This window comes from Chanos chanos, chromosome 1 (genome assembly GCF_902362185.1).
Source record: "Chanos chanos chromosome 1, fChaCha1.1, whole genome shotgun sequence".
Taxonomy (NCBI): Eukaryota; Metazoa; Chordata; class Actinopteri; order Gonorynchiformes; family Chanidae; genus Chanos; species Chanos chanos.
The window spans coordinates 30,570,980-30,593,582 of record NC_044495.1 but is presented as its reverse complement, the minus strand read 5'-3'; the positions used below and the strand labels follow the sequence as shown (position 1 = coordinate 30,593,582).

The window sequence follows — 22,603 nt, the reverse complement described above, 5'->3', positions numbered from 1 at the left end:
AGCAAGGTAAAGACACCAGTTGAGCTTCCCTGCTTTGCCCATCCACATCAGATGCCCTTTCCTCCCCTCTCAGCAACACTGCACTCCCCCAGTAACTACTAAGGCACGCCGCTGTAGTTTACAACAGCTCCTTTGTACAAAAAAAATGAACACAGTGACATATATAAACTGGTAATTTACAGGCTTAATGCCTATTCCACTGGTGAGAGTAATACTTAATGTGTAGCACTATACTATGGACTACTTGTAACTTGTCATTTTACTTGGCTGCCTGCTTTCCTGTTGTTTGACCTTTGTGATTCCTTACTCTGCTCTACCAAGGTGAAGGTACAAATTTCCCAGTACAGGACTTTGTTAAAGTTTTTTTTTTTTTATTCAGTGTCCCTAAGTTCATTCCTAACATTTACACTTTGTTAATTTTATGATTTGACAACTGAAGGTACAGCTAGTGTCAACTATTCTGAGAGACAGTCATTATATGTTTATTTTACAACACTTATTCTGTACTTATTCTATATTCTTCAAACTTATGAGTGATAAGAGGTCCATAAAACTCTATTGTACTTGTTAGGTCAGCCGTTTGTACTCATTTAAAACTGATGCACCAAATTAGTGAACAACAAGGTAACTAAATGACCTGATTGTAGTTTTTCAGATAATTATTATTTGAAATGCTAAAGCTGTTTTTGAAACATAAGACAGGAAAAACATGCAGAATTTTTGTGTTTTTGTAGTCCACCTGGCTTCGATGCGCTAGAGTTTGGTTAAGAAGAGCCAAAATCTGGTAGTCCTGGACATCTGGAGGACTAATTTGCCCTGCCCTAGATTTGTTGGAACTGCATGTACATGAGTTCTTAGTGGAGGGGATGTTCAGGGAACTGTCAAAGTAAAGAAAACCCCAAATCTCAATTATAGGACAGTGAGTCATGAACTCCCCCAATAAGCGTCAGGCTGCTTTGTCATACATTCTAAAGTATGTAGAGCTCTGATGTGATGTTGTTCTTCCATAAGAAATTCTGGGATTTGTTTTTCTGTTAGTAGTACTTTGAAATGCTACCTGAGACACCATTCCAATATCTCCCATAACTGATTTCTGGTGACTCATATGACCCAGTATGAACTTTAAAGCCAATAACCTACCTCAAATCTGTGCCCCCCACCCCACCCCACCCCACCTCACCTACCCCACCCCACTAGCAGGGGCGTTTGGGCAGGGCAGGTGATCAGGGTATGAAACAGGACTTAATAGGCTAGGTCTTTGGACTGCACATGCATATGTGAACATGCACATAGAACTCAGGTCTCTCTACATGAAATTAATTCAGACAGTGATCTATTATGTTTTTATACTGGGGCTGTGAAAAAAATATTTGTTTCTGATTAGCTAGCAAGTGTCTGTTAATGTTGTACATAATAAAAAGACAGGTCAAAAGTTTAATTATTGTTCTAAATCGATGCTCCTGATATGTTAAAGATCATGTAACCATAACAACAATAGTAAATAAAAGTAACAACTGTTTGTGAATGCCAATATTAGGCTATTATCCCAAGAGTTGGACAAAAAGTAGCCTAACTGAAAGTTTAGGTATATTTTGTAAAAGAGGTCATTAAATTTTGCACGCATTAACTCAGAGACCGTGCCCTACTACTAATGTGCTGGCCATATCTCACATTCATATCAAAAAAATCATTATGACTAACTTAAATGTTAAGAAGTTAACCCTTATTTCCTTGTATCAAGGCATCAACGCATAGCATTCTTCTCAAAAATATCTTAGGGACAGGGAGACTATGTGAGATAATCAATCTCATGTTTAAAGATGTGGTAGGCTACTGTAGAAGGTAATGTCTATATACTTTTTGAGGTAAGGGCAATGTGGATCGACTGGTAAGTTGCCACCATGACAATGCAGCATTTGTTTGCTGTTTTGATATTAATACTTTCGGTTGTTAATGAGCAAAATATATACAAAGTCTGTATTTTTTTAAATCCTCTGTAAGTTTCCATGGTATAAACAGGACAATACCCTTTGGGGTGTCCCAGTAAAGGGAAATAATGGAGGAAATTCTACTCCATTTTACATCATGGACTTCTCTGCCTCTGCCTCAGCTCCTTCCTCTGCCTCAAAAATTATTTCCGAATACCAGGACACGTCAGAGGACATTATCCCTTACTTAGTTGTTGACATAATTGTGTTCAATGAATTCTTCTGAACTTTGTTACAACAAGGGCGATTCTGACTATTAAATTTGGCTTCTTTGGAAAGTCCTCATAAGGCAGAATTTTAGGCAGTTATGAGATTACCATATTACTAAAATATCTTACCAAATATCTAAGGAAAACAACATTTAATTTGCAAAATAAGCAAATCGAACACAATGGTAACAGTACTTCCTACACAATTTTAGAGGTTTCATTAGCCACCCATACATTTTCTGTGCTTAAAACAAGCCAAAAACCAACTATGCTAACTTCAATAGAATGTGTGAATCCATGAGCAAATAGTCATTTTGATATGTTTTATTCTTAAACTAAGTTGATGTTCTCCATTTAGGTACACTGCAAAAAATGGCCCTTCAAAAATAAGAAATAAAATAATTAATAATGTTTTTTGCAAAGTAATAAAAGAAAAAAATCTGCCAATGGAGCTACGCTTGTTAAGACTTCTTGAAGTAAGATGTTATGGTTAAGCATTTTTAAGATAAGAGATCTTAAAGTTAGTTGGGAAAACCAATTTTGAGCCATTTTTAACTGGTAGGAAGTGTAATGGTCAAACTAAGCCTGTATTGCTCAAGTGCAGCATTTTTTACTGTTCTAGTCATCCTCTTCATTTCAGTTCATGATGAACATACAGTTGTTTCAAATGAGGTAGAAATGGGCCCTCTCTCTCTCAGGTGAAAGATTGTAACTATGTAAAAAGAAAGATGAAAGCCTTCTCTGGAACAGAGCAAGTTAAATATGTAGTTTTTGTACAGTAGATTGTGCATGGAAATAAGAATACACGTGGGAAATTGTTGATAATTTCTAATGTCATCATTAATACGCCCGAGTTTGGAATTATATTGTAAATGTGTCAGTGTATTGTTTTAAATGCCTACCTCTCTCTACAATTGAGTGGCAGCATGATTATTTAGCTTACGAAGTAGAGGTTCCCTACCTAGATTGAGCCACTATTTTTGTGGATGCTGAAAATCTTGCTGATTATACACCATACTACTATTTGACCTTCAACAATAGCACGTACATTCCAGTGAAGAATGATCTCACAGGTATCATTGCATATCACTCACTTAATACAAATATTTGAGTCTGAATAGAATGTAATATTTTTTATATGTAATGCAATATAATAATGTTTTATTGTCGTGGTGCCAGAGCATAAAAGACTGGGTAGTTAGACTGTGTTCATATGATGCATTGGGTAGAGATTTTCCATTAAAACTGATTAATTCCTAAATCAAGCAAGTGTCTCTCTTGAAACAAGATGATTAATCTTTTACAACGAACATCACAGCTCAAAAGCCTGACTTGTCAAAAAAGCTTGTTTAATTTGAGACACCATGCATAGTCAGATGTTTTCAAGACTCTTTCACCAAACAAGATATTCAAGATGCACCGCCTAAAAAACAAGTCCTTATAGATCAGGGAATTTTTACTCGTTGGATGACTGTGTCTTATATTAAGTGCAATGAGATATTTTGACTTGAAAAGAGACAAATATGCTCGGTGAGATTTGGATTTTTTGCAGTGTATCGCTATCGTAGACAAGCTACTAAGAGGAAGTTTATGTAGCTTCTGAGTTGTAGCTTGTGTGATGGCTAAAGACAGAGTTACGTATTTGACCAGTGAGTAAATGTTTGGCAGTGACATTTATTACACTGAAATGGCTTTGCAGTACAGATGGGAGAGCAAATTGGTGACCTAGTCAAATTAAGCTTAGAAATAGATACAAATCTGCCCGGAATTTCTGAAGACCATGCCTCTGTGCAGGGCTCTGCTACATTGCATGAGCTGTGTGGGTTCCCCATATACTGCTGATTAGACCATTCTGTGACAACTGTTGCCATGTTGGTGGGAGCACTATTATCTTGAAAGAGATCTTTACCATAAGGATTGACATATTTCACCACAGGATTAAGGTGTTCACTTTAAATGACTTTATGCATATTTATTTGTATTTGCCTTGTATACTTCTGGGTTGAGCAGCCAAAACAAGGCTGCCATACCCCACTACAGTATGAAACAAGCATGCAGGCCTATAGGTTGCTTTCGGTATGTGTTAAATCTCCACCTGTCTGAGAACAGGGGTGAGTGAGGAGTCATCTAACAATGTGGCTTTTTCCCCACTGCTCCATAGATTCCTGGTGTTGGTGTCTTAAAAAGTATTTGCAAGGCAACTTGACCTTAGGCTCCTTTCTGTAAAGTTTTCAATGCACTGTCCTTGCTCACTCAGTAGATTGATATTTGCATTTAGCTGAGTCAGAATTGCCCATATATTTTACTTTGAACTAAAGCAAAACAGTTTGGGAGTGAACACTTTCCACCATTCTTCAGCAATGAAATTCCTCCCATGAATGCACAAAATATCACTATTCTTTCAAAGTCTTTGTGATCTCTTCCTCTACATTCGTCCTGATGTCATGTGTTTGCTCAGTTAATTCAGAAACCACACTTGTATGTCTCATTTGCTCAAATATTTATTTATTTAAACATGCATGTATGTATGTATGTATGTATGTATGTATGTATGTATTAGGGATGTACAGAGAGCCCAGTATTCATATTTGTATCTATACTTGTTGAGGCAGCAAAATTATTTGTATTTGTATTTGAATAATAATGGAAATAAGCGTAACAGTCCTGTTTTTGTTTTCATTACACTTCTAATTTTAGGATATTAAAGTGTTAATATAAGTGTTCTTCAATAAACTATTATAATAATTATGAACACTTAATTAACATTAGTTTATGGTTCTCATAAACCAAGCAATAAACATGTATAAGCATAATCATCATTGAAAAGAAAATCATCTTAAAACTAAAATTCAGTCCCTAATCCACACTCAAGCCAATAAACTAATAATAATAAATAAACTAACTCTAAACTAATAAATGCCTTCGTGAACACTGTGAACCCTGCCACCTCCCTAATTGGAGAGTGCAACCATTTGACACACTGGCTGACTGAACAGTAAGCACAGCGTGTAGTTGAACTAGCTATACTATACTGCCAGAGCTAACATAGGCTAACCTCCTTCGTGGAGCATCTTGTAAACTTATACTTTAGTATAGGTTTCACGAACAACGAGATACTTAAGCTTTTGGCACATCAGCACCACGTTATCATAAGACAGACTTTGAGGAAATTGCCACGAGAATAAAATCATAATATTACAAGAATAAAGTTGTAATTTTAGGCAACATGTTATTTAAAAGGGAAATATCAGAAGAGCAGCCTGCCACCTGTGTTAAAATGAGGAGCGTAGACCATCTTGTAAAGTTATACTTTAGCATAGGTTTCACGAATAACAAAATGCAGTACTTAATCTTTTGGCACATCAGCAGCATGTGGGGACAGGCTGCTTTTCTGATCCTGTTCCTGATGTTATTCTCATAATATTATGACATTATTCTTGAAATTTCAGTTTTTTTTCCCCCCTCAGTGTGGCCCTAACACTCCGTCGTAATGAGGAACACCAGTCATTTGACATGTTTTTTTTTGTTCTCCCTAAAAGCAAATAATTTTATAAATGTTTTAACAAAATAAATATTCGTAAACTATTTGTGCTTTGCCGAATACTGTATTCGAATTCGGGTCCACCCCTAGTATGTATGTATGTATATATGTCTTTATTTATCTATTGGTTTTTACATTTTTGGATTCAAGATGGATATTTCTCCCTATGGTAGTTTTGTTTTCAGTTGGGATTTTTTTTTATTATTATTATTATTTCATATTGGTATTGCAATCAGCAGTCTGACAGAGGAACATAGTATATACTGCAAAGATGCTTGCATGCTTTTACATTGTTGGCAGCTGGACTCAAAGTATCAAAACATAATATTTGAAGTAACAAAACGCTCAACATGTGTCTACTCCTTTTGCTTAATTTGTGCTTTAGTAAAACTTAAATAAATTAATCTAAAAACAATATTTAACAAACAGATAAAGAAAACACAGAAAAATTAAGTTTGTATAATTGATCTTTATATGAAGTTTTATTATTTAATGGTGTACACAATAAATATGCAAGACTAAATAAGTTTCATCACCTCAAATTCTACAGTGTTACATATCACAAATCAGTGGTAACTATTTTTTTTTTTTGCATTTCATGTTTTATGCACTTGTAACTGGCAAGTGTGTTTGACACCAGAGTACACACTTTCATGTGACTCCCCTCTCTTCCTTCTCTTTTGTTTAATTTTCCTCTCAGAGAAATCCAGGGATGCATAGTTCAACAATTCAGTATCTCCAGCCTTTTAAGACAAAAAGCCTCTTTCAGATTACAGCCAAGCAGTGTTGTAGACGTTCTACTTCTCTTAGGGACAAAATGCTTAAACCTTTACTTTTTGGTATCACCTACTACCAGCATGATTATTTCATCAATGTGCTACTGGTTTCATCACAAATTAAACATACATCATAAAAGCAATAATAATGTTAAGTGAAACAGTTATATGACATAAAATCCACTGCTCTTGACATACCTGAAAACTGGTCTGCATCTGTCTGTAATCCTGTTCTACATGCTGACCATCTGTTTTAAAAATTGACAGATTTTTTTTACATTTTAGTAGCTGACAAGCAAGTAATTAATAATGATTATGTTAAGAAGAAGAAGAAGAAGAAGAAGAAGAAGAGGAATTTTTCTTCTATTTCCCCCTATCTACAGTGCAATCAATATCCAATTTCTGTTCATGAGATACTCACCTTGTTTACCTAATATCTTGTGGATCACACAACCCAGTAAAAAAATCACAAGTATACACAAACCAAGTGTCACTCCTAAACCAAAAACTAGAGGGTCCAGCCCTGAAAATGCAAAATTTGATAAGAGTTACTTATTTAAAACAGGTGATGTGCACCCCTAAACGCTAAATCTTTCAATTAGGTCACAGGACTTCCTTTCATTTTCACATATTGCAGTCCATTAGTTTTGAATTAAACAATGTGAAATGAAGTGAAAAAAATGTCAAATTGTCAAATGACACTACCTTTTCCTTGCTGATTTTCTGAGATCTCAAGCATTGTTCCATTCCCAAACAGTACCATCCCACAGGTGGTCACAGCACAGTAATAAGTGCCAGCATCAGAGAGGCTGAGGTTGTTCTTGGAGAGACCGTAGAGACAACTCCTTGTGGAGGAATTAACTTCACACTGCTTACTCCTGTTTTTATATGTATAAATGGTTCCTGGATGGGATTCTTCTGAAGCTGACCTGAACCAAAATAGATTTAGTTCTTCTGTGCTGCTTTCAGCAAGTACTGTACACTGCAGAGTCACTGAGTCTCCTGGATGCACTGACTCAAAAACTGGACTTTGGACAATGGATATGGAGTTGGTGGTCTGTTGATTAGAACCTAAAATAATTTACATTTAGTTGCAAGTCTGAAAAAACAGTATGTGAATAACTGATTATGTAAATGACTGAATCTGGATATCTGGATGTAGAATAAACATCTATATGTCATAATGAATATATCGGAAAGAAAATACCTTTCAAGGCCAAAAATATTGCTTCTCCAAATACAATTTCATACGATACTTGAACTCCACAGAAATAAGTAGCTTCATCAGATGGTTCAATGTCCTTAATAATAAGATTCATATGATCCTCAGCTTTCTGTATTTGAAAGCGTGAAGGACTGAGGTCTTTGTTAAATGTGGGTTCTGAAAAGTGTCGCATTTCTGCAACAATTTGAGGCATTTTTCCTGCAAATTGTCTATACCAAAAAAAAACATCTCTTGTTTCTCCAGTCAAAAAGCATCTAAGAGTCACTGTATCACCACGCACAGCTGTAATCACACGCTTTTGTTGATATATTCCTCCGGACTGAATTTTGGCTGTAGGACCTGCCAAAAATTTGACAAAGAGAATATTGAATCCTTCATGATTCCAAACCTGAAAGTGCACCTTTGTATTTGCTATTTATTTGCTATCACTGAAGTCTTCTTAGATGACAGTGGAAAATGACACATTTACAACAACATTCAAATCCATCAAATCAGAATGATGAAATTGTATTAATCTAAACTGCAATATTCATTTCTATATTAGATTAAGCACTAAAAGGTCAAAGATAAACTTACATGCAGGAGTGAGAAGGACCAGAAATAGCCAACAAGGGATCATCTTGGTGTGAAGTGCTTGTTGGTTTGAAGCAGTTTGTTTAATGTACACTGAGCTGAGTGGGTGAAACCAATTCAAACAAGCAAGCAAATTGACAGGGTTCAAACCAAAAACATACCTGATTGGCCAGTACAAATATAGACATAACTTCCTGCCCTTATCTCTCTTTGTATCAGTGGCATGTGAGGGTTTTGTTTTTCATAAACATTTTGAGAATACAAAATTCAAATCAAGTAATCAATTAATCAAATTAAGTTCACATCATAATTTCATCAGAGCATTGTAGCCTTTGACATGACCATTGTCACAAACAATTAGAGAGGCTGGATGCATGTGCAAAACTCCAGGTGCTTTGTTTGAGAAATGTCATGTCAGGGATACAAAATGGTAAACTATAGCTTCCAAAATAACAATGCTTGATCTTCACTAAGAACACAGGGTAACAAGGCACAATCTGAACAAAGAACAATATAAACAAAGAGTGATAAGACAAGAGCTCAGGCAAGAAGAGTTACAAGGTAACAAGACAGAGGTATATATACATAAACTCAAACCAGACTTAGAGAGCACAGGTGAAACTAGACTCAACTGAACGGAAACACATGCCACAGGTGCAAATAATGCTTGAATCAGTAACTGATGAGTCAAATGAAACATATCACTGGCTAAATCAATTAAAACAGAACACTAAATGACCACAAGAGGGAGAGGGTGAGAACATTACAGTACAGTTTTGGGGTGGTACAGTATCCCCCCTCACTCCAATGCATGGTTCCTGCTACTGAAGAGTCTAGAGGTCTGAATGGTGCTGTTTACAGGACTGGAGGGTTTAGAGGTTTTGAAGAGTTTGAAAGCAGAGCAGACACTGGGACTGGAGTGCTTGGAGGATCTAGAGGTGGAGTAGGCATCTGGAATGGAAGGCCTTGGATGGAGCTGGAATCACCACCAGAACCAGAACCTACTCAAAGGGGGGCAGAACCTGAAGCAGTCTCTGGAGCTATAGTCTCTGCAGCTGATGTCAGGGGAGCAGTGCTTGGAGCTGCTCCCAGAGAACTGTTAATGCCTGAGGTCTTGACAGGAGCCACTCAAGGCGCTTTCGCACCGGAGGAACTTTTCCATAGTTCTTAGAACTATTGGAGAAAGTACCCCTTTTTCGCGTGTTCGCACCGCAGGAACTTAGAACGATCATAGTTCTTAGAACGCCGTTTTGAGGGGCTTTTTTAGCTCCTACTTCAGGGTAGGTACTTTGGCAGCGCAATAGGAACCTTGTGACGTAGGTGTACAGCTATTGGTCCAGACGCAGGTATACGATGATTGCAAGCGCCATTTTTAAAGATCCGTGCAAAATAAAAAGTCTTAGAGCGTATTACATTTAGTTTTTGATATTCATGTCTTAAAATGTCTGGAATTGTAGGAGGGGAGACATGGTTTTTATGTTTTATTTTACCGGTATTTTATACCCCCCAACGATGACCATTTCTGCAACCTCCAATGTATATTTGTACATTGAAGAGGTAGCGTACACTCTGCTTCGGTAGGTGCTTGTGTGTCCGCTTATGTGGACCAAAACCTCAAACTGCCCAGAGCCCAATCGGCAACAGGAACAGGAGCTGGAGTATGGACCATTATGCTTTTTAAGCTTTATGCATAATGTTAAGCCCTTTATTCCCTCTATAAGGACTGTAACCAAAAATTTAAATATAGGTGACATACATTTGGCTTGGCCTGGATTTGAATAGATTGGTAAAAGGCCTTCTGGCATTCTGTATAGGGGAATATGAGCAGGAAACTAAACTGAGGTGGCTGTTGAGTGAGAAGGAACCTTATGTGAGCTCCAGTATAAGCATTCAAAAATAGGGTGAATCTGAGGATAAAATTTAAACATAAAAAGAATTGCTGTGGCAAAGTCATTACAGACCTTGACACTGATAAAACTTTAGCTATGCCTAGTGACTATTTAAACTATTGATTCATTAAGTCAAAGACAACATTACTGTGATCACCACTGTTATAGGCCAGTTGTCTCTTTAGCCCTTCAAATTTGCCCCCTTAGACAGGTAGGCTATAGCTATTTAGGTGATAATTTGTGGAGGTAAAGATTGAAAATACTCTTAAATTCATCTCTGCTAAGACATTAAATTCAAGCCTGACATGAGTACAAAAATTCATGGACATTCTCATCTAAACTGTACACACATTCACGGACACTCTAATTAAAATTGGTGATCTTTGAAGAGAGAAGCTGGTTGGAAACTCCTGGTAGTTGTTAAAAGGCTGACATTTCACTTTTCCAGTCTCCTCCCATGTACATGTAGAACAAGTTATCCCAAGGCAGTGTTAATCACTCCACTGGACACCGGCCACAAAAAGAATAAGTAAAGAATAAGCACAGACACATCAGACACATCATTACTAACTTCTCTGATTTGAAATCATGAAGGAACATCCACAGATCTGAGAGGGCAGTAAGAAGTTAGAATTAGCATAACTCGTATCGCCTTAGCCAGTCTACTTAATAAATCACACTTAAATCTAATTTGCTCATCTGAAGCATATACTCCACCACTCCACCACCACCGTACATGAGCACATTTTTTTATTTATACAGGGTTGGGTCAGATTACTTTGAAATGTAGTCTGTAAGTGAATACTAATTTCTTGATCATTTTTATAATTAGGAATGTAATACTTTGGATTGCAAAAAAATAAAAAAAGTAATCTAATCTGAATACTTGGATAGCTTTTGGATTACATTAAAATCAAACCTTGAAAATATTGCACCTTATACTCAGAAATTAACACAGCCACAAAAATTTAAGTTCCACAAATGTTCTTTTTTCTCTTTAAACATCTCAAAACATTTTCAATGCAAATAAAATGTATTTTGCATATTCAGCATTTATCGCCACGGCAGACACCAGCCCACATAATAAGATGCTTGGGGTCAGCGGTGACTTTGCATCTCCTCCCAACCCATCTTGAAACATGATCCAAAGAGTCTAACGCATGCTCATTAGTGTGAGGGCCAGCACTGGTCAGCTGAGATGGTATCTCCACGACCTGGCGTGGGGCGCACGACTGGCCCATGTCATCCCGTGGCATTTACAGTTGGTCAAATTGTATGTCATACACGCCCTTCATGAGTTAATAGCATTGATTATCATGAAAAAAAGTTTCATAATTTTAAAATTGCCTTATTTTAAAGACATAATCAAAAATGTAAGCAAGTAATTCTTGACAATGTAACTATTATCTAATTGCACTTTTTTTCAAATGATTATAATTACCTGTTTTTAGTAATCTGATTACGTAATCCTAATTCTCACTCACTCACTCACTCTCTCTCTCTCTCTCTCTCTCTCTCTCTCTCTCTCTCTCTCTCTCTGTATATATATATATATATAGTGTGAACTGCAGCCATGAAGGGATGCATGTGATCAGAGGCAGTGTTCAGATGTGCTGTGATATTCCTCTGTAAACTCAAGGCACTGTTGCACAGAAAAAGCCCAGGTATGTGGCCTTTTCAGAAACTGGAACTGGTCCACCAGTTACCAATGATTATGTCACACACAAACCCACTGAAGTCACTCATTTCACCCATACAAACATTCATTTGAACTGTAACTGGATCTGTTGTTGCCCTAATGCCAGCTTTATATGGTAGCCCACAGCCATAAGACTCTAAGAATGATGCATTTTCATACTGGTATATCTCATAAACTGATTATTAAGTGTATATTTGAACAGAAAATAAATCAGTAATATACAATTACATATGTGAGAGTACAATTACAGCCAAACTACACTCATATGATAGCTGCAGCTAGTGATGGAGTGAGCTGTCATTTCTTCAAAACCTTTAAATTTTTATTGGGCATATGCTCATCATATATCCAATAAAAATGGATATAATTGCAATCAGCGGATCAGAATGGCTTTTATTAACACACATAAAGGAATAGAATAATTGCATGTATGTATGTATGTATTAGGGAAATTACGACTTTATTCTTGTAATTTTCCAACTTTACTCGTGCAATATTATGATCTTACGCTTGAAATCGTAGATCTTTTTTCCTCAATGTGGCCCTAATACACCGTTGTAATGAGGAACACCAGCTTTTTGACACCTTTTTTTCTTCTTCCTGAAAAGAAATAATTTTTTAAATTTTTGTGCAAAATATATATTCGTAAAAACCCACTATTTGTGCTTTGCCGAATACCATATTCAGATTCAGCTCCACCCCTAGCATGTATGTATGTATGTATGTATCTTTTTAATCAGTCTTTTTTGTCATGTTTAGAGTATTAAGAGAATAGGAATTTTAATCCATAAACTGTGCTTTTTACCACATTTTGGTGAAGACAAGATATTTGTTTTCCCCACCGTTTATTATTTGTAATACCACCTCTATCTTTTAGAACGATTTAAAAGGCAATAATACAAAACTATTCTGAGTACCATAAATAATTCATTATTCTGAAGTTTGAAGGGAATCAAAAACGATAAGAGGTTATTGCCGTCATTAGAGCATATTGCTATCATTGTCATAAATCAGAGGGAGGTCACTCATGTAATGGGTAGAGACTCCAGTTGTCTATTAGTCATGTAGTAATGACTAAAGTTTTATACATTATGATGGTTAGCTGTAGGTTCCAACAGAAAAAAAAAAGTTTTATGCTGATATTTTAAAACTTTTTAAAATAATCACAAAAACATTATAATTATGCTCTTTAGTGACCTTCAGCACTCCACATTTTCCATGGTACATCTATGACAAAGCAAATACAAAATCAAAGCTCAAAAAAAAAGACAATTAATAAACCTTGTTATAAGATAAATGTTTAATGTATTACCATCTTTTCATTTACTTTTGTGTATATATCACTCCAGAGTACACACTCTCCTCATGAGCATTTCTCTTTTGATCACCTTGCCTTTCTAAGAAATGCACAGCAGCATAATTTAGCATCTCAGCATCCTCAGCCTATAAAAACAATGTTTTAAAAATCAGTAAGCTTCATTCAGATCAGTGTTAACTATCACATAATGCAGGAGGGAATTCAAATCATTGTATGTTATTTATTTATTTATTTATGTATTTATTTATTTATCGTTCTTCTTGTGACGTACCTCATAACTTCTCTGTACTGCTGCATCAAGGTCTTGTCTTCCGTGAACATCTGTTTTGAAATATGATAACAAATTCTCAATTGCATTGTGGGGTTGAGAATGTATGTGTTTTCTTCCTGCCAGCCTTAAGGCATCATAATATTTCTCTCATTTATGCAAACACTTACCTTTATTCTGTTTATAAATTCTCATACTGAAGATTGCACAGCTTAAAATAAGAATCACAACTGCACACAAACCCAGGGCCACTCCAACACCAAAAACTGCAGAAGAACAAAATTTCAGAAGCAAATTTCTTGGAAGTTTTGGATTCTTAAAATAAAATATGAAAAACAAACAAATTACACTACCATTTCCCTGCTGTTCTTTTGCAATTTTCAGGTTTGTTCCATTCCCAAACAATATCTTTCCACAGATGGCCACAGCACAGTAGTAAGTGCCAGCGTGAGACACATTGGCAAGGTTGTAGACACAGTTTTTTGTTTTTGAAGTAGTCTGACACTGATTGCTATTATTTTTAGAAGTGTAAATAGTTCCTGGATGGGTTTCTTCTGAAGTCGGTCTGAACCAGAACACATTGAGTTCTGCTGTACTTCTCTCAGCGAGTACTGTACACTGCAGAGTCACTGTGTCTCCTGGATGAATTGACCCAGACACCGGATTTTGGACAACTGATACGGTGCTGGAACTTTGCCGATCATTATCTAAAATTACATAAGTTATAATAAGACCAAACATGTAGATAATTTTTTTTTTTTATTTAAGCAAGATGAATTATGTCAAAAAGGGTTTCACCCTGTATTAAAATGTATGACAACATAAACATCCAAAGTGTTTTTAATATGTGAAAGAATATTACCACTAAATGTCAAAAATGTTCCCTCTCCAAATATAATGGAATACAGTATCTGGACTCCGCAGAAGTATGTTGCTTCATCAGATGGTTCAGTGTTTTCAATTATGAGATTAATTTTCTCCCTGCTTTGCTCCGCTTTGAAGCGTGAATGATTGACATTTTCAAATGAGTGGACTGCAAGTGATTGCGCTTGCATAACAAGCTGAGGTTTTTCTCCCACTGTTTGCTTGTACCAGAAGAAAACACGGCCTGTTTCTTTAGTTATCAAGCACTGAAGAGTTACAGTTTCTCCAAGAACCACCATAATCACACGATCTGGTTGAGAAATCTCTCTTGCCTGTATTTGGGCTTTAGAAACAAACACAGAAAATGCAAATGTTCCATAATTCTTAAGTATTTTGGCAAGAATATTCATTCTGTAATGAAGATATGAAAGTAAAATATCTAGATTTATCTAGAGAACAAGGCAAATTAATAATTTAGGTAAGACTTATATATTTTAAAACAGCGAAAATGAATGAAGTATTCAAAACAGTATGTTTTATCTGTTGATGAATGCATTTTGCAATAAAGTTGAAATAGATAAATAGGGTATTAGAAAAATAATAATTTACTTGTAATTTTGACTCAAATTTTATATTCATTAGCCAGAGCTTTACTTACCCATGCCTCTGAGAACAATAAAAATAAGTAAGGAAGGGCCCATCTTACTGTGAAGCTCCTCTTTGCAGAAGCAGTTGGTCTTGAGTGAAAGAATCTCAAAAATAACAGGATTCAAATCAAAATCTTACTTGTTCAGCCAGAATAAACATGCAGCTTCCTGCAGACCCAACAAAAAATGTCACTTCCTGCTAACCAAGCCCACTGCTGTTGTACTTTTACTGCAAGACCTTCAGGGTACAGCATGTTTTGGGGGAGAAGGGGTGGGGTTATACACATGCATTTTCTGTGTACAGCAATTATATATTTTATATAAATATACACATCATTTAAACTGAGCTCCTCACAAAGTTTGTATTCATACTAAAATAACAATATATAAAAAATTACTTTAGTCTGTAAAGAATAATTGTTTCCATCCAGTATTTTCAGTCACATTATCACTATGGTAATGAATGTACTGTAAAGGTGGCTCAGTGGTTAGCACTGTTGCCTCACAGTTCAAATCAGGACCGTCCCAGGTCCTTTCTGTGTGGAGTTTGCAGGCTCTCCCCGTGTTTGCATGGTTTTCCGCTGGTGCTCTGGCTTCCTCCCACCATCAAAGACATGTATGATACAGTTAAAGCTCCTGTCAGTGCACTGGAAAAAGAGTGGGCCCTGCGTTATACTGCAGCCCACTGCTCCTAGTATGTGTGCACTCACTCCTCATTGCTCGTAGTGCGTGTGTATAGGATGGGTCAAATGCAGCGGATGAATTTCATCCCACTGCGCATATGGCTGGGATGACAGTAGAGGATTTCACTGATTGAGCTAACTAGTTTCTTGTTTATGTGTAATATTTAATGAAGTCGGCCTAACAGTAACTTCATCCATCACACCAGCAACTGTCTGTCAATCAGCTGACTGCAGAATAGCTGCTGTTAAAATAACAAAACGCATATCTAGGTAGCTATCCATGATAGTAGACATACTGCGAAACTATTTTGAACTAAAGTCAAACGAATTTTAATATTCCATAACATGAATGACGGTGAGGCTATAGCAAAAATGCACATCTTATGACATGGACCATCTTAAAAGGTGTTGTCAGAGGAACAGTCCATTTAATAAACTTTTCATTTTGAGTCTAAAACCTTCAACAAAAGTAAGTGTATGTGTTTATTTTTAATTCTTTGGTAAGCATAAGTACAAGCAGGATAATTCACTCTATGCTGTGTGTTAAAGGATTTTACTGAACACTGCATCAGACTCAACCACTTTAATCTTCGCTTTGGATGGGTCTTCTCTAGTGTGTCAAAATCCTTTAATGCGCATCTCATCATTTATTATCCCTTACGTACTTAATCATAATGATATATGATTAAAACTACAATGGAACAAATGAATTCACATTTTGTTTTCATGAGAGATATAGTTTTTAGCAGAGGTCTGATCCTGAGACACATCAGTCCACCAATATGCAACCTGATGTTCTTATAATTCATTATTTACCCACTGATAGCAAGAGTAGCGCAAAAATCTTCATCATGTCCTCTGAGTACATTTATATTCAATGGAAGCAAGGGTACCCCAAATGTAGTCTTTACATCATCTTAGGCCCAAAGTTTGTTGCTTCCATGCATTGTAGTAACTGGTAGCTGAGTCACTCTTACTTTATCCACATCCTTCATGATTTCCTAACAGTTATGTTACACCTAACTGTAGCTCGGCCAGGATTTGCAATCATATCACATTGTCATAGACTTTGAAATACTGATATCAGTCAAGAAAAATCCTTACATCCTGGAAATGCCTGGGTCTCATCCTTGATGCTGTGAAATTCCAAGCCTCGAAATTTAATTTACAAAATTATCATATGGTTATCCAGTTTCCTGGCATCTTCTGTATTTACCAAATGAGATATCCTCTCTGTACTTATTCACCTAAACTTCTCTGTGCCATTTCTTAAGGACATCACAATTTTCAGCCTCTGAAAAATGCATACTGTTGAATGTGAGGCAAAGGGGTTAATCTCCACTTGAGCTGTGTTTGATATCTGATCAAGTTTGTGAAACAGCTTACTGTGAACAACCATGTGGAACTGACTGACTGCAAATTTAGTGAAAAATAGTTCTAACACTCCAAATGGAAGGTCTTTTTGCATCCCCTCTTCAAAGACCAAGCTTAGGACTGGAGAGGGAATTCAAGCCAAACTTTAACCAAAACAAAAATTGAAAGTAGGTTAACAATTGGATTAGTTACAAGTAACAGAAATGATCAATAATTCAGCTACTGGGAGCTGAATGGTGCAATCATAAGTTATGTGGACATAAGGCACAGTAAAGGTGTCAACCTAAATGATGTGCAAGTTCATCAATCCATCAAACCATTCCCATGAGACTATAATGACTTTTTGACCAACGCTTTTTATGCTGTGAAGTGACAGAAGTCTACAGCAAAAATACAGTGGATAAAGAGCTAAGAATGAAATAATGACCGAAACCCACAGTTTTTGGCTGACTATGTCATGGCATTGGACAGTGTCCTATAGAGGTGTACAGAGATGTCATTTTCTGTATCTGTATCTGTTCAGCCAACAAAATTATCTGCCTCTGTATAAGTATTTGGACAGTAGACCGGAAGTGGGCGTGGTTTATACCGGGAGTCACATAAATCGGGCAAATGTCGTATTTTCTAAACTAATCTTCTTTCACAATGCAATTTTTAGCCTTAGAAGCATCAAATTGATTTAATATTGGCATATAATTAATTATGAAATATTTTTCCACATGCTCATACTTTTCATCTCTCTTTTATCTCTCCTACAGCTAAAAACTACAGGATCCAAGCTTCATTTGATGTATAGGTTGCAGGGGTAATGCTTGTCTCGCTAGCTCCCGCACCTGACTTGGTGGGGGCAACTACAGAATAGTGATCACTTTTAAACAATGTTTAGTAAATGAAACAACCAGTTAGTGAAATCAAAGGCCTACGTTGCAAACAGAATGGGCATTTTTATCTTGTGGCCATCCACGATGATGTGAATTGATTTGAAGAAACGTAATGGCTGACGCACAGACATGTTTTTTGGGGGTTTTTTTCCCAAATAATAATGAGCAGCTTCGGGTAGAAGAAGTATCTGTTTCTCAGATGCCTTCAACACGTGATTTTCAGGGATATTTTTTTCTTTCCTTTTTAATAGAACTAACTTAATAAGGACATTCCAGTTGGTAGTCTTATCTTAATAAGGTAAGACTACTAACTAGAATGGAATTTGCTGATTCGTCATACCAACTTGTGGTGAAACTGAATTGCATTCAGTGATGTATGAATTGTAGGGGGTGACAAAGATGCATGGACAAAAGAACTTATCATACATCAAAGAGACTTCAGGCCAGTTTATACTTCTGCAAAGAATCTACGCCGTGGGTATGTCGTAGGCATTCCATAGCCTGACATGTACCTCCCCAGAGATGTAACTACACGTTTAGGCGGCGCAGACCGCAACAACTGTGACTGGTCAGCTTGGTAGCATCGCATTTCCACTTTAAAAAAAAAAAAAAAAGGGGCAGCTGTGGTCTGCAGGTTAGCGAACTGGGCTTGTGACTGGAGGGTTGCTGGTTCGATTCCCAGGCCCAACATCCATGCCTGTGTGCCCTTGAGCAAGGCACTTAACCCCAATGCTCCCCGGGCGCTCACCAAGGAAGGCTGCCCACTGCTCCTGCGTCTGGTGTGTGTTCACTACTGGTGTGTTGGATGGGTTAAATGCAGAGGACAAATTCACTGTTCACAGTGTGTGTGTGCAATTGCTTAAACTTAACTTACTTATTTCCTCCTACACATTTCTGGCTGCATTTTGGTGGTGTAATTGCAGAGCGATGCAGACACGCCAGCGCACAAGCAATGCTCACAACAGTGTAGGCCACTTGCGTAGGCTATGGCGTAGGCTCTGCGTAGAGCCTATGTACAACTATAAATCAGCCTTTACACCTCCTTCCCTCTACAACAGAGGGGTGGAATCCCACTCTCCATTCACACATGCTTTTGCTTCAGGTTGTAGTGGAAAGGTCACACTGCACATGGCCTGTATTTGTTATCTCATCATGTGTTATTCACTCTTGATTAATAAATACATTAGAATTTTTCTTTACTTAGTGTCTCTCCTTTATTTTAAGCAATCACAGGCCTGAGGGTATTCTACATGTGTGGAACACTTCACCTCTGAGAAATAAGTAGACAGAATTTCCCTTAGCTTAGATCTGTGTAAGAAAAGCTTTACATAGGTTATATTCTGGGTGGGTGAGGTTTCTGGTAGTGTTTAAAAACCTATCTACAGTTACTAAAATGTATTTGTGTAAGTGTGGCAAAATATGCTCCTAGTAGATATTACCTATTAATTGAGTATAGGCAGTAGGCAATTTGTTATTTCTTTAAGAGGGGGGATGGCTCAATGGTCACTGACGCTACTCTATAGAGTAGGGGATAGCAGGTTAACAAGGGGGATGCATTTTGGTCTTTTTGCTAAAAAGGGGGATGGCATCCCTCCTCATCCCCCGACAAATTGTCTACTGAGAATAGGCCACAAAAAATGTTTAAGTGACACTTTGTTTAAGGCAAGCAAGGTTAAGCGATCTTTGCGGAAGCATACGTTTGCTATGTGTATGCACTTGCATAATGGTCAAAATCTGCTGTGCTACACCGCTGTTAAAAACTTCCATGTACTTTTTATTCGCATCATATGTAGTGTAAGTCTGTGCGAAAAGAAGTAAGGTTTGAGGCTTTTAAATAAAAATAGAAATACGTGGTAAAATCTCAATCCTGTGTCACACTGTGAGGCCATGTGTCCTTTGGACTGTGAGACAATAGCACATGAATGGTTTCTAATTTTTTTTTCTTTTTCTTCTTTTTGTTTTGATTTATGAAGCACACAAAGATCAGAAAATTTTCCATCGAAGTATCAAACATTTAGTGTTCAATTATTTTTCTCTGCAGATGAATCTGATTACCAGTCTATAATTTCATTTTTGCAATATTTTAGATAGATAGATAGATAGATAGATAGATAGATAGATAGATAGATAGATAGATAGATAGATAGATAAACATTGATCATTTTAGAGTATCACACTGACATCTCTGGTTGACCTAACTTGATACACATGATGTTTGGGAGGGCAGAATGTTCAAGAAGGAGAGAGCAGACATCGAATACAGACAACAATGAAGTCACCAGGTACGCTCGTTCTCATCAAACCAAAGCAGAAAAAGTTCAGTTACGAGTGCCTCCTCACACAGTTCACAAGCCATGATAGTAATGTTGATTTCACCTGTTCACCACCATAATTTTACAGTTGACAGTTATGTGGTTTTCCTAAAGCAGACACACCAGCTAGTTTTTAAATATAACATGCTGATCTTTAATTAAAAATATAGTTATAGTGCTCATGCAATTAACAAATAAAAAGTTCTGGTCTTATTGCGATACAGTATGATACAGTTATACAGAGAATTGCAACAAAACCCTGGCATCCACATATTCTTATCTCTCACAGTTTCATAACAATCCGTTCAGTCTCACTAGAAGGAACCCATCACATCAGAGTAGATACTCTGTTGAGGTTCTCCTCTCCTCTTTGTCTTCCCTCTTGTTTTTCTCTCAGTGAAATGCAGGGCTGCGTAGTTCAATACCTCAGTATCACCAACCTTTGAAGAAAAAAAGTAATATTAAAATAATAATTAAGGCTGTTCTATATCACTGTCACTCATCATTTTAGGTACACAATTCTAGTTTGTTGTGTTACACTCAAATCTGGAAAATCTATATGCGATGAGAAAATAGTAGGATAACCTTTAATAATAAAACTTTTCTGACCGAATAGTTCAACGTGAATGAAATGAACCATATCTGACACACCTGATCACTTGTGTCCATCGTTCTGGATTTTTGAATTACATGACGATCACCTGCAAATTTCCGTAATAAATTATTAGAATATTATTTACCAGTTATTATCATTGCCTATCTCTCTAGTCTATTTCTCATCTGTGCAGATACTAACCTTTACCATATTCACATCTTCTAATCTTGTGGATTACACAGCCCAAAAAAATAATGAGAACGATACACAAACCAAATGCTGCTCCCAAGCCAAAAACGAGAGGGTCCAGCACTGCAAACACAAAATGTAAAAAAGAAAGGAAAAAAAGGGTTTGAGACATGTGAGATCTTGAACTTTTATCAATTTATTTAACAACAATACAAATATTTCCCTAAAGCCCATCTCATCAACAAGAGACAACCCCTAACTTTACTTTAAACATAACTCATACATAAGTTTCAGATTCAGATTGGGTTTAGAGACAATGTTGTGAACAGACTAAGTAATAATCAAATGGATGTTATCTCAAACACACAATTACACAATTACACAATTACACAATTACCTGTCTGTTGCTCATTCTTTGAGATGATCAAGTTTGTTCCATTTCCAAACAACACTTCTCCACAGATGGCAACAGCACAGTAGTAAGTTCCAGCATCAGAGACACTGAGGTTGCTCTTTGAAAGGTTGTAGACACAGCTCTGCAAAAGAGAACCATTCTCACACTGATCACTCCTGTTTTTATGGGTGTAAATGATTCCTGGATGAGATTCTCCTGAAGTGGGTCTGAACCAAAACACACTGAGTTCTGTTGAACTTCTGTCAGTGAGTACTGTACACTGCAGAGTCACTGAATCTCCTGGGTGAACTGATCCAGACACCGGACTTTGGACAACTGATATTTCTGTAGACGTTTGATGACTATTATCTGAAATAATGCAAAAATTTAAACAGTGGTAATTATTATATAATATCAATTTGTAAATGTGAGACAAAAAATAATAAGGATATGTTAGAATAATACATTTAAAATAAATGTATTACCTATTAATGCCAGAAATGTTCCCTCTCCAAATGTAATGTCATATAATATCTGGGTCCCACAGAAGTATGTTGCTTCATCAGATGGTTCAGTTTTTGTAATAATCAGTGTAATTTTGCCCTTATCTTGTTCAGCTATGTAGCGTGAATGATCAACGTTGGGATATGTAGGACGTGCGTGTGGCTGCATTTCCACTACAACCTGAGGCATTTCTCCCACTGTTTGCTTGTACCAGAAGAAAGCACGACCTGAATCTCTGGTTGTAAAGCACTGAAGAGTCACATTTTCTCCAAGTGCAGATGTGGTGATGCGATTTGGCTGATAAATATTTCCAGACTGTATTTTGGTTGTGGAAACTGTAAACAAGACAGACAAAATGTAAATTCTTTGTAATTCTCAATCTAACATTGTTGTTTGCAAAAGTATTTGACATTTAGGCACTTTTTACAGTGGTCATTACAGAAAGACATCATTAGAGGTCTCAAATTATTAAAGATAAACAATTTTACATTAAAAAACAAGAAGCAGAAATGGTAAAAGCTGTTTTTATATCTTGTATGTGCACTGTACAAAACTGAAAGGAATTTTATATATTTGATATGCAATTTGAAATTTGCCAGACTTACATTTAAATTTGTCAAAGAGAAGGATCATAATAATACAACATGGTGTCATCTTCATTTGAAGCTTCTGGT

The 22,603-nt window shown here is 36.6% G+C and overlaps 2 protein-coding genes across 2 annotated transcripts; both read right to left on the bottom strand.

The window, feature by feature from the left end:
* Positions 1-7,205: 7,205 nt before the first annotated feature.
* LOC115818082 (uncharacterized) lies at positions 7,206-8,358 on the bottom strand. Its single transcript, XM_030781382.1, has 3 exons — positions 8,316-8,358; positions 7,722-8,078; positions 7,206-7,585 (listed from the first exon to the last, which is right to left on the bottom strand). The coding sequence occupies exons 1-3, from the start codon at positions 8,356-8,358 to the stop codon at positions 7,206-7,208; spliced, it is 780 nt and encodes a 259-aa protein (XP_030637242.1).
* Positions 8,359-9,111: 753 nt separating this feature from the next.
* On the bottom strand, positions 9,112-15,012 carry LOC115818014 (immunoglobulin kappa light chain-like). Its single transcript, XM_030781268.1, has 6 exons — positions 15,009-15,012; positions 14,328-14,693; positions 13,840-14,163; positions 13,657-13,752; positions 13,490-13,539; positions 9,112-9,288 (listed from the first exon to the last, which is right to left on the bottom strand). The coding sequence occupies exons 1-6, from the start codon at positions 15,010-15,012 to the stop codon at positions 9,112-9,114; spliced, it is 1,017 nt and encodes a 338-aa protein (XP_030637128.1).
* Between the last annotated feature and the right edge of the window lie 7,591 nt (positions 15,013-22,603).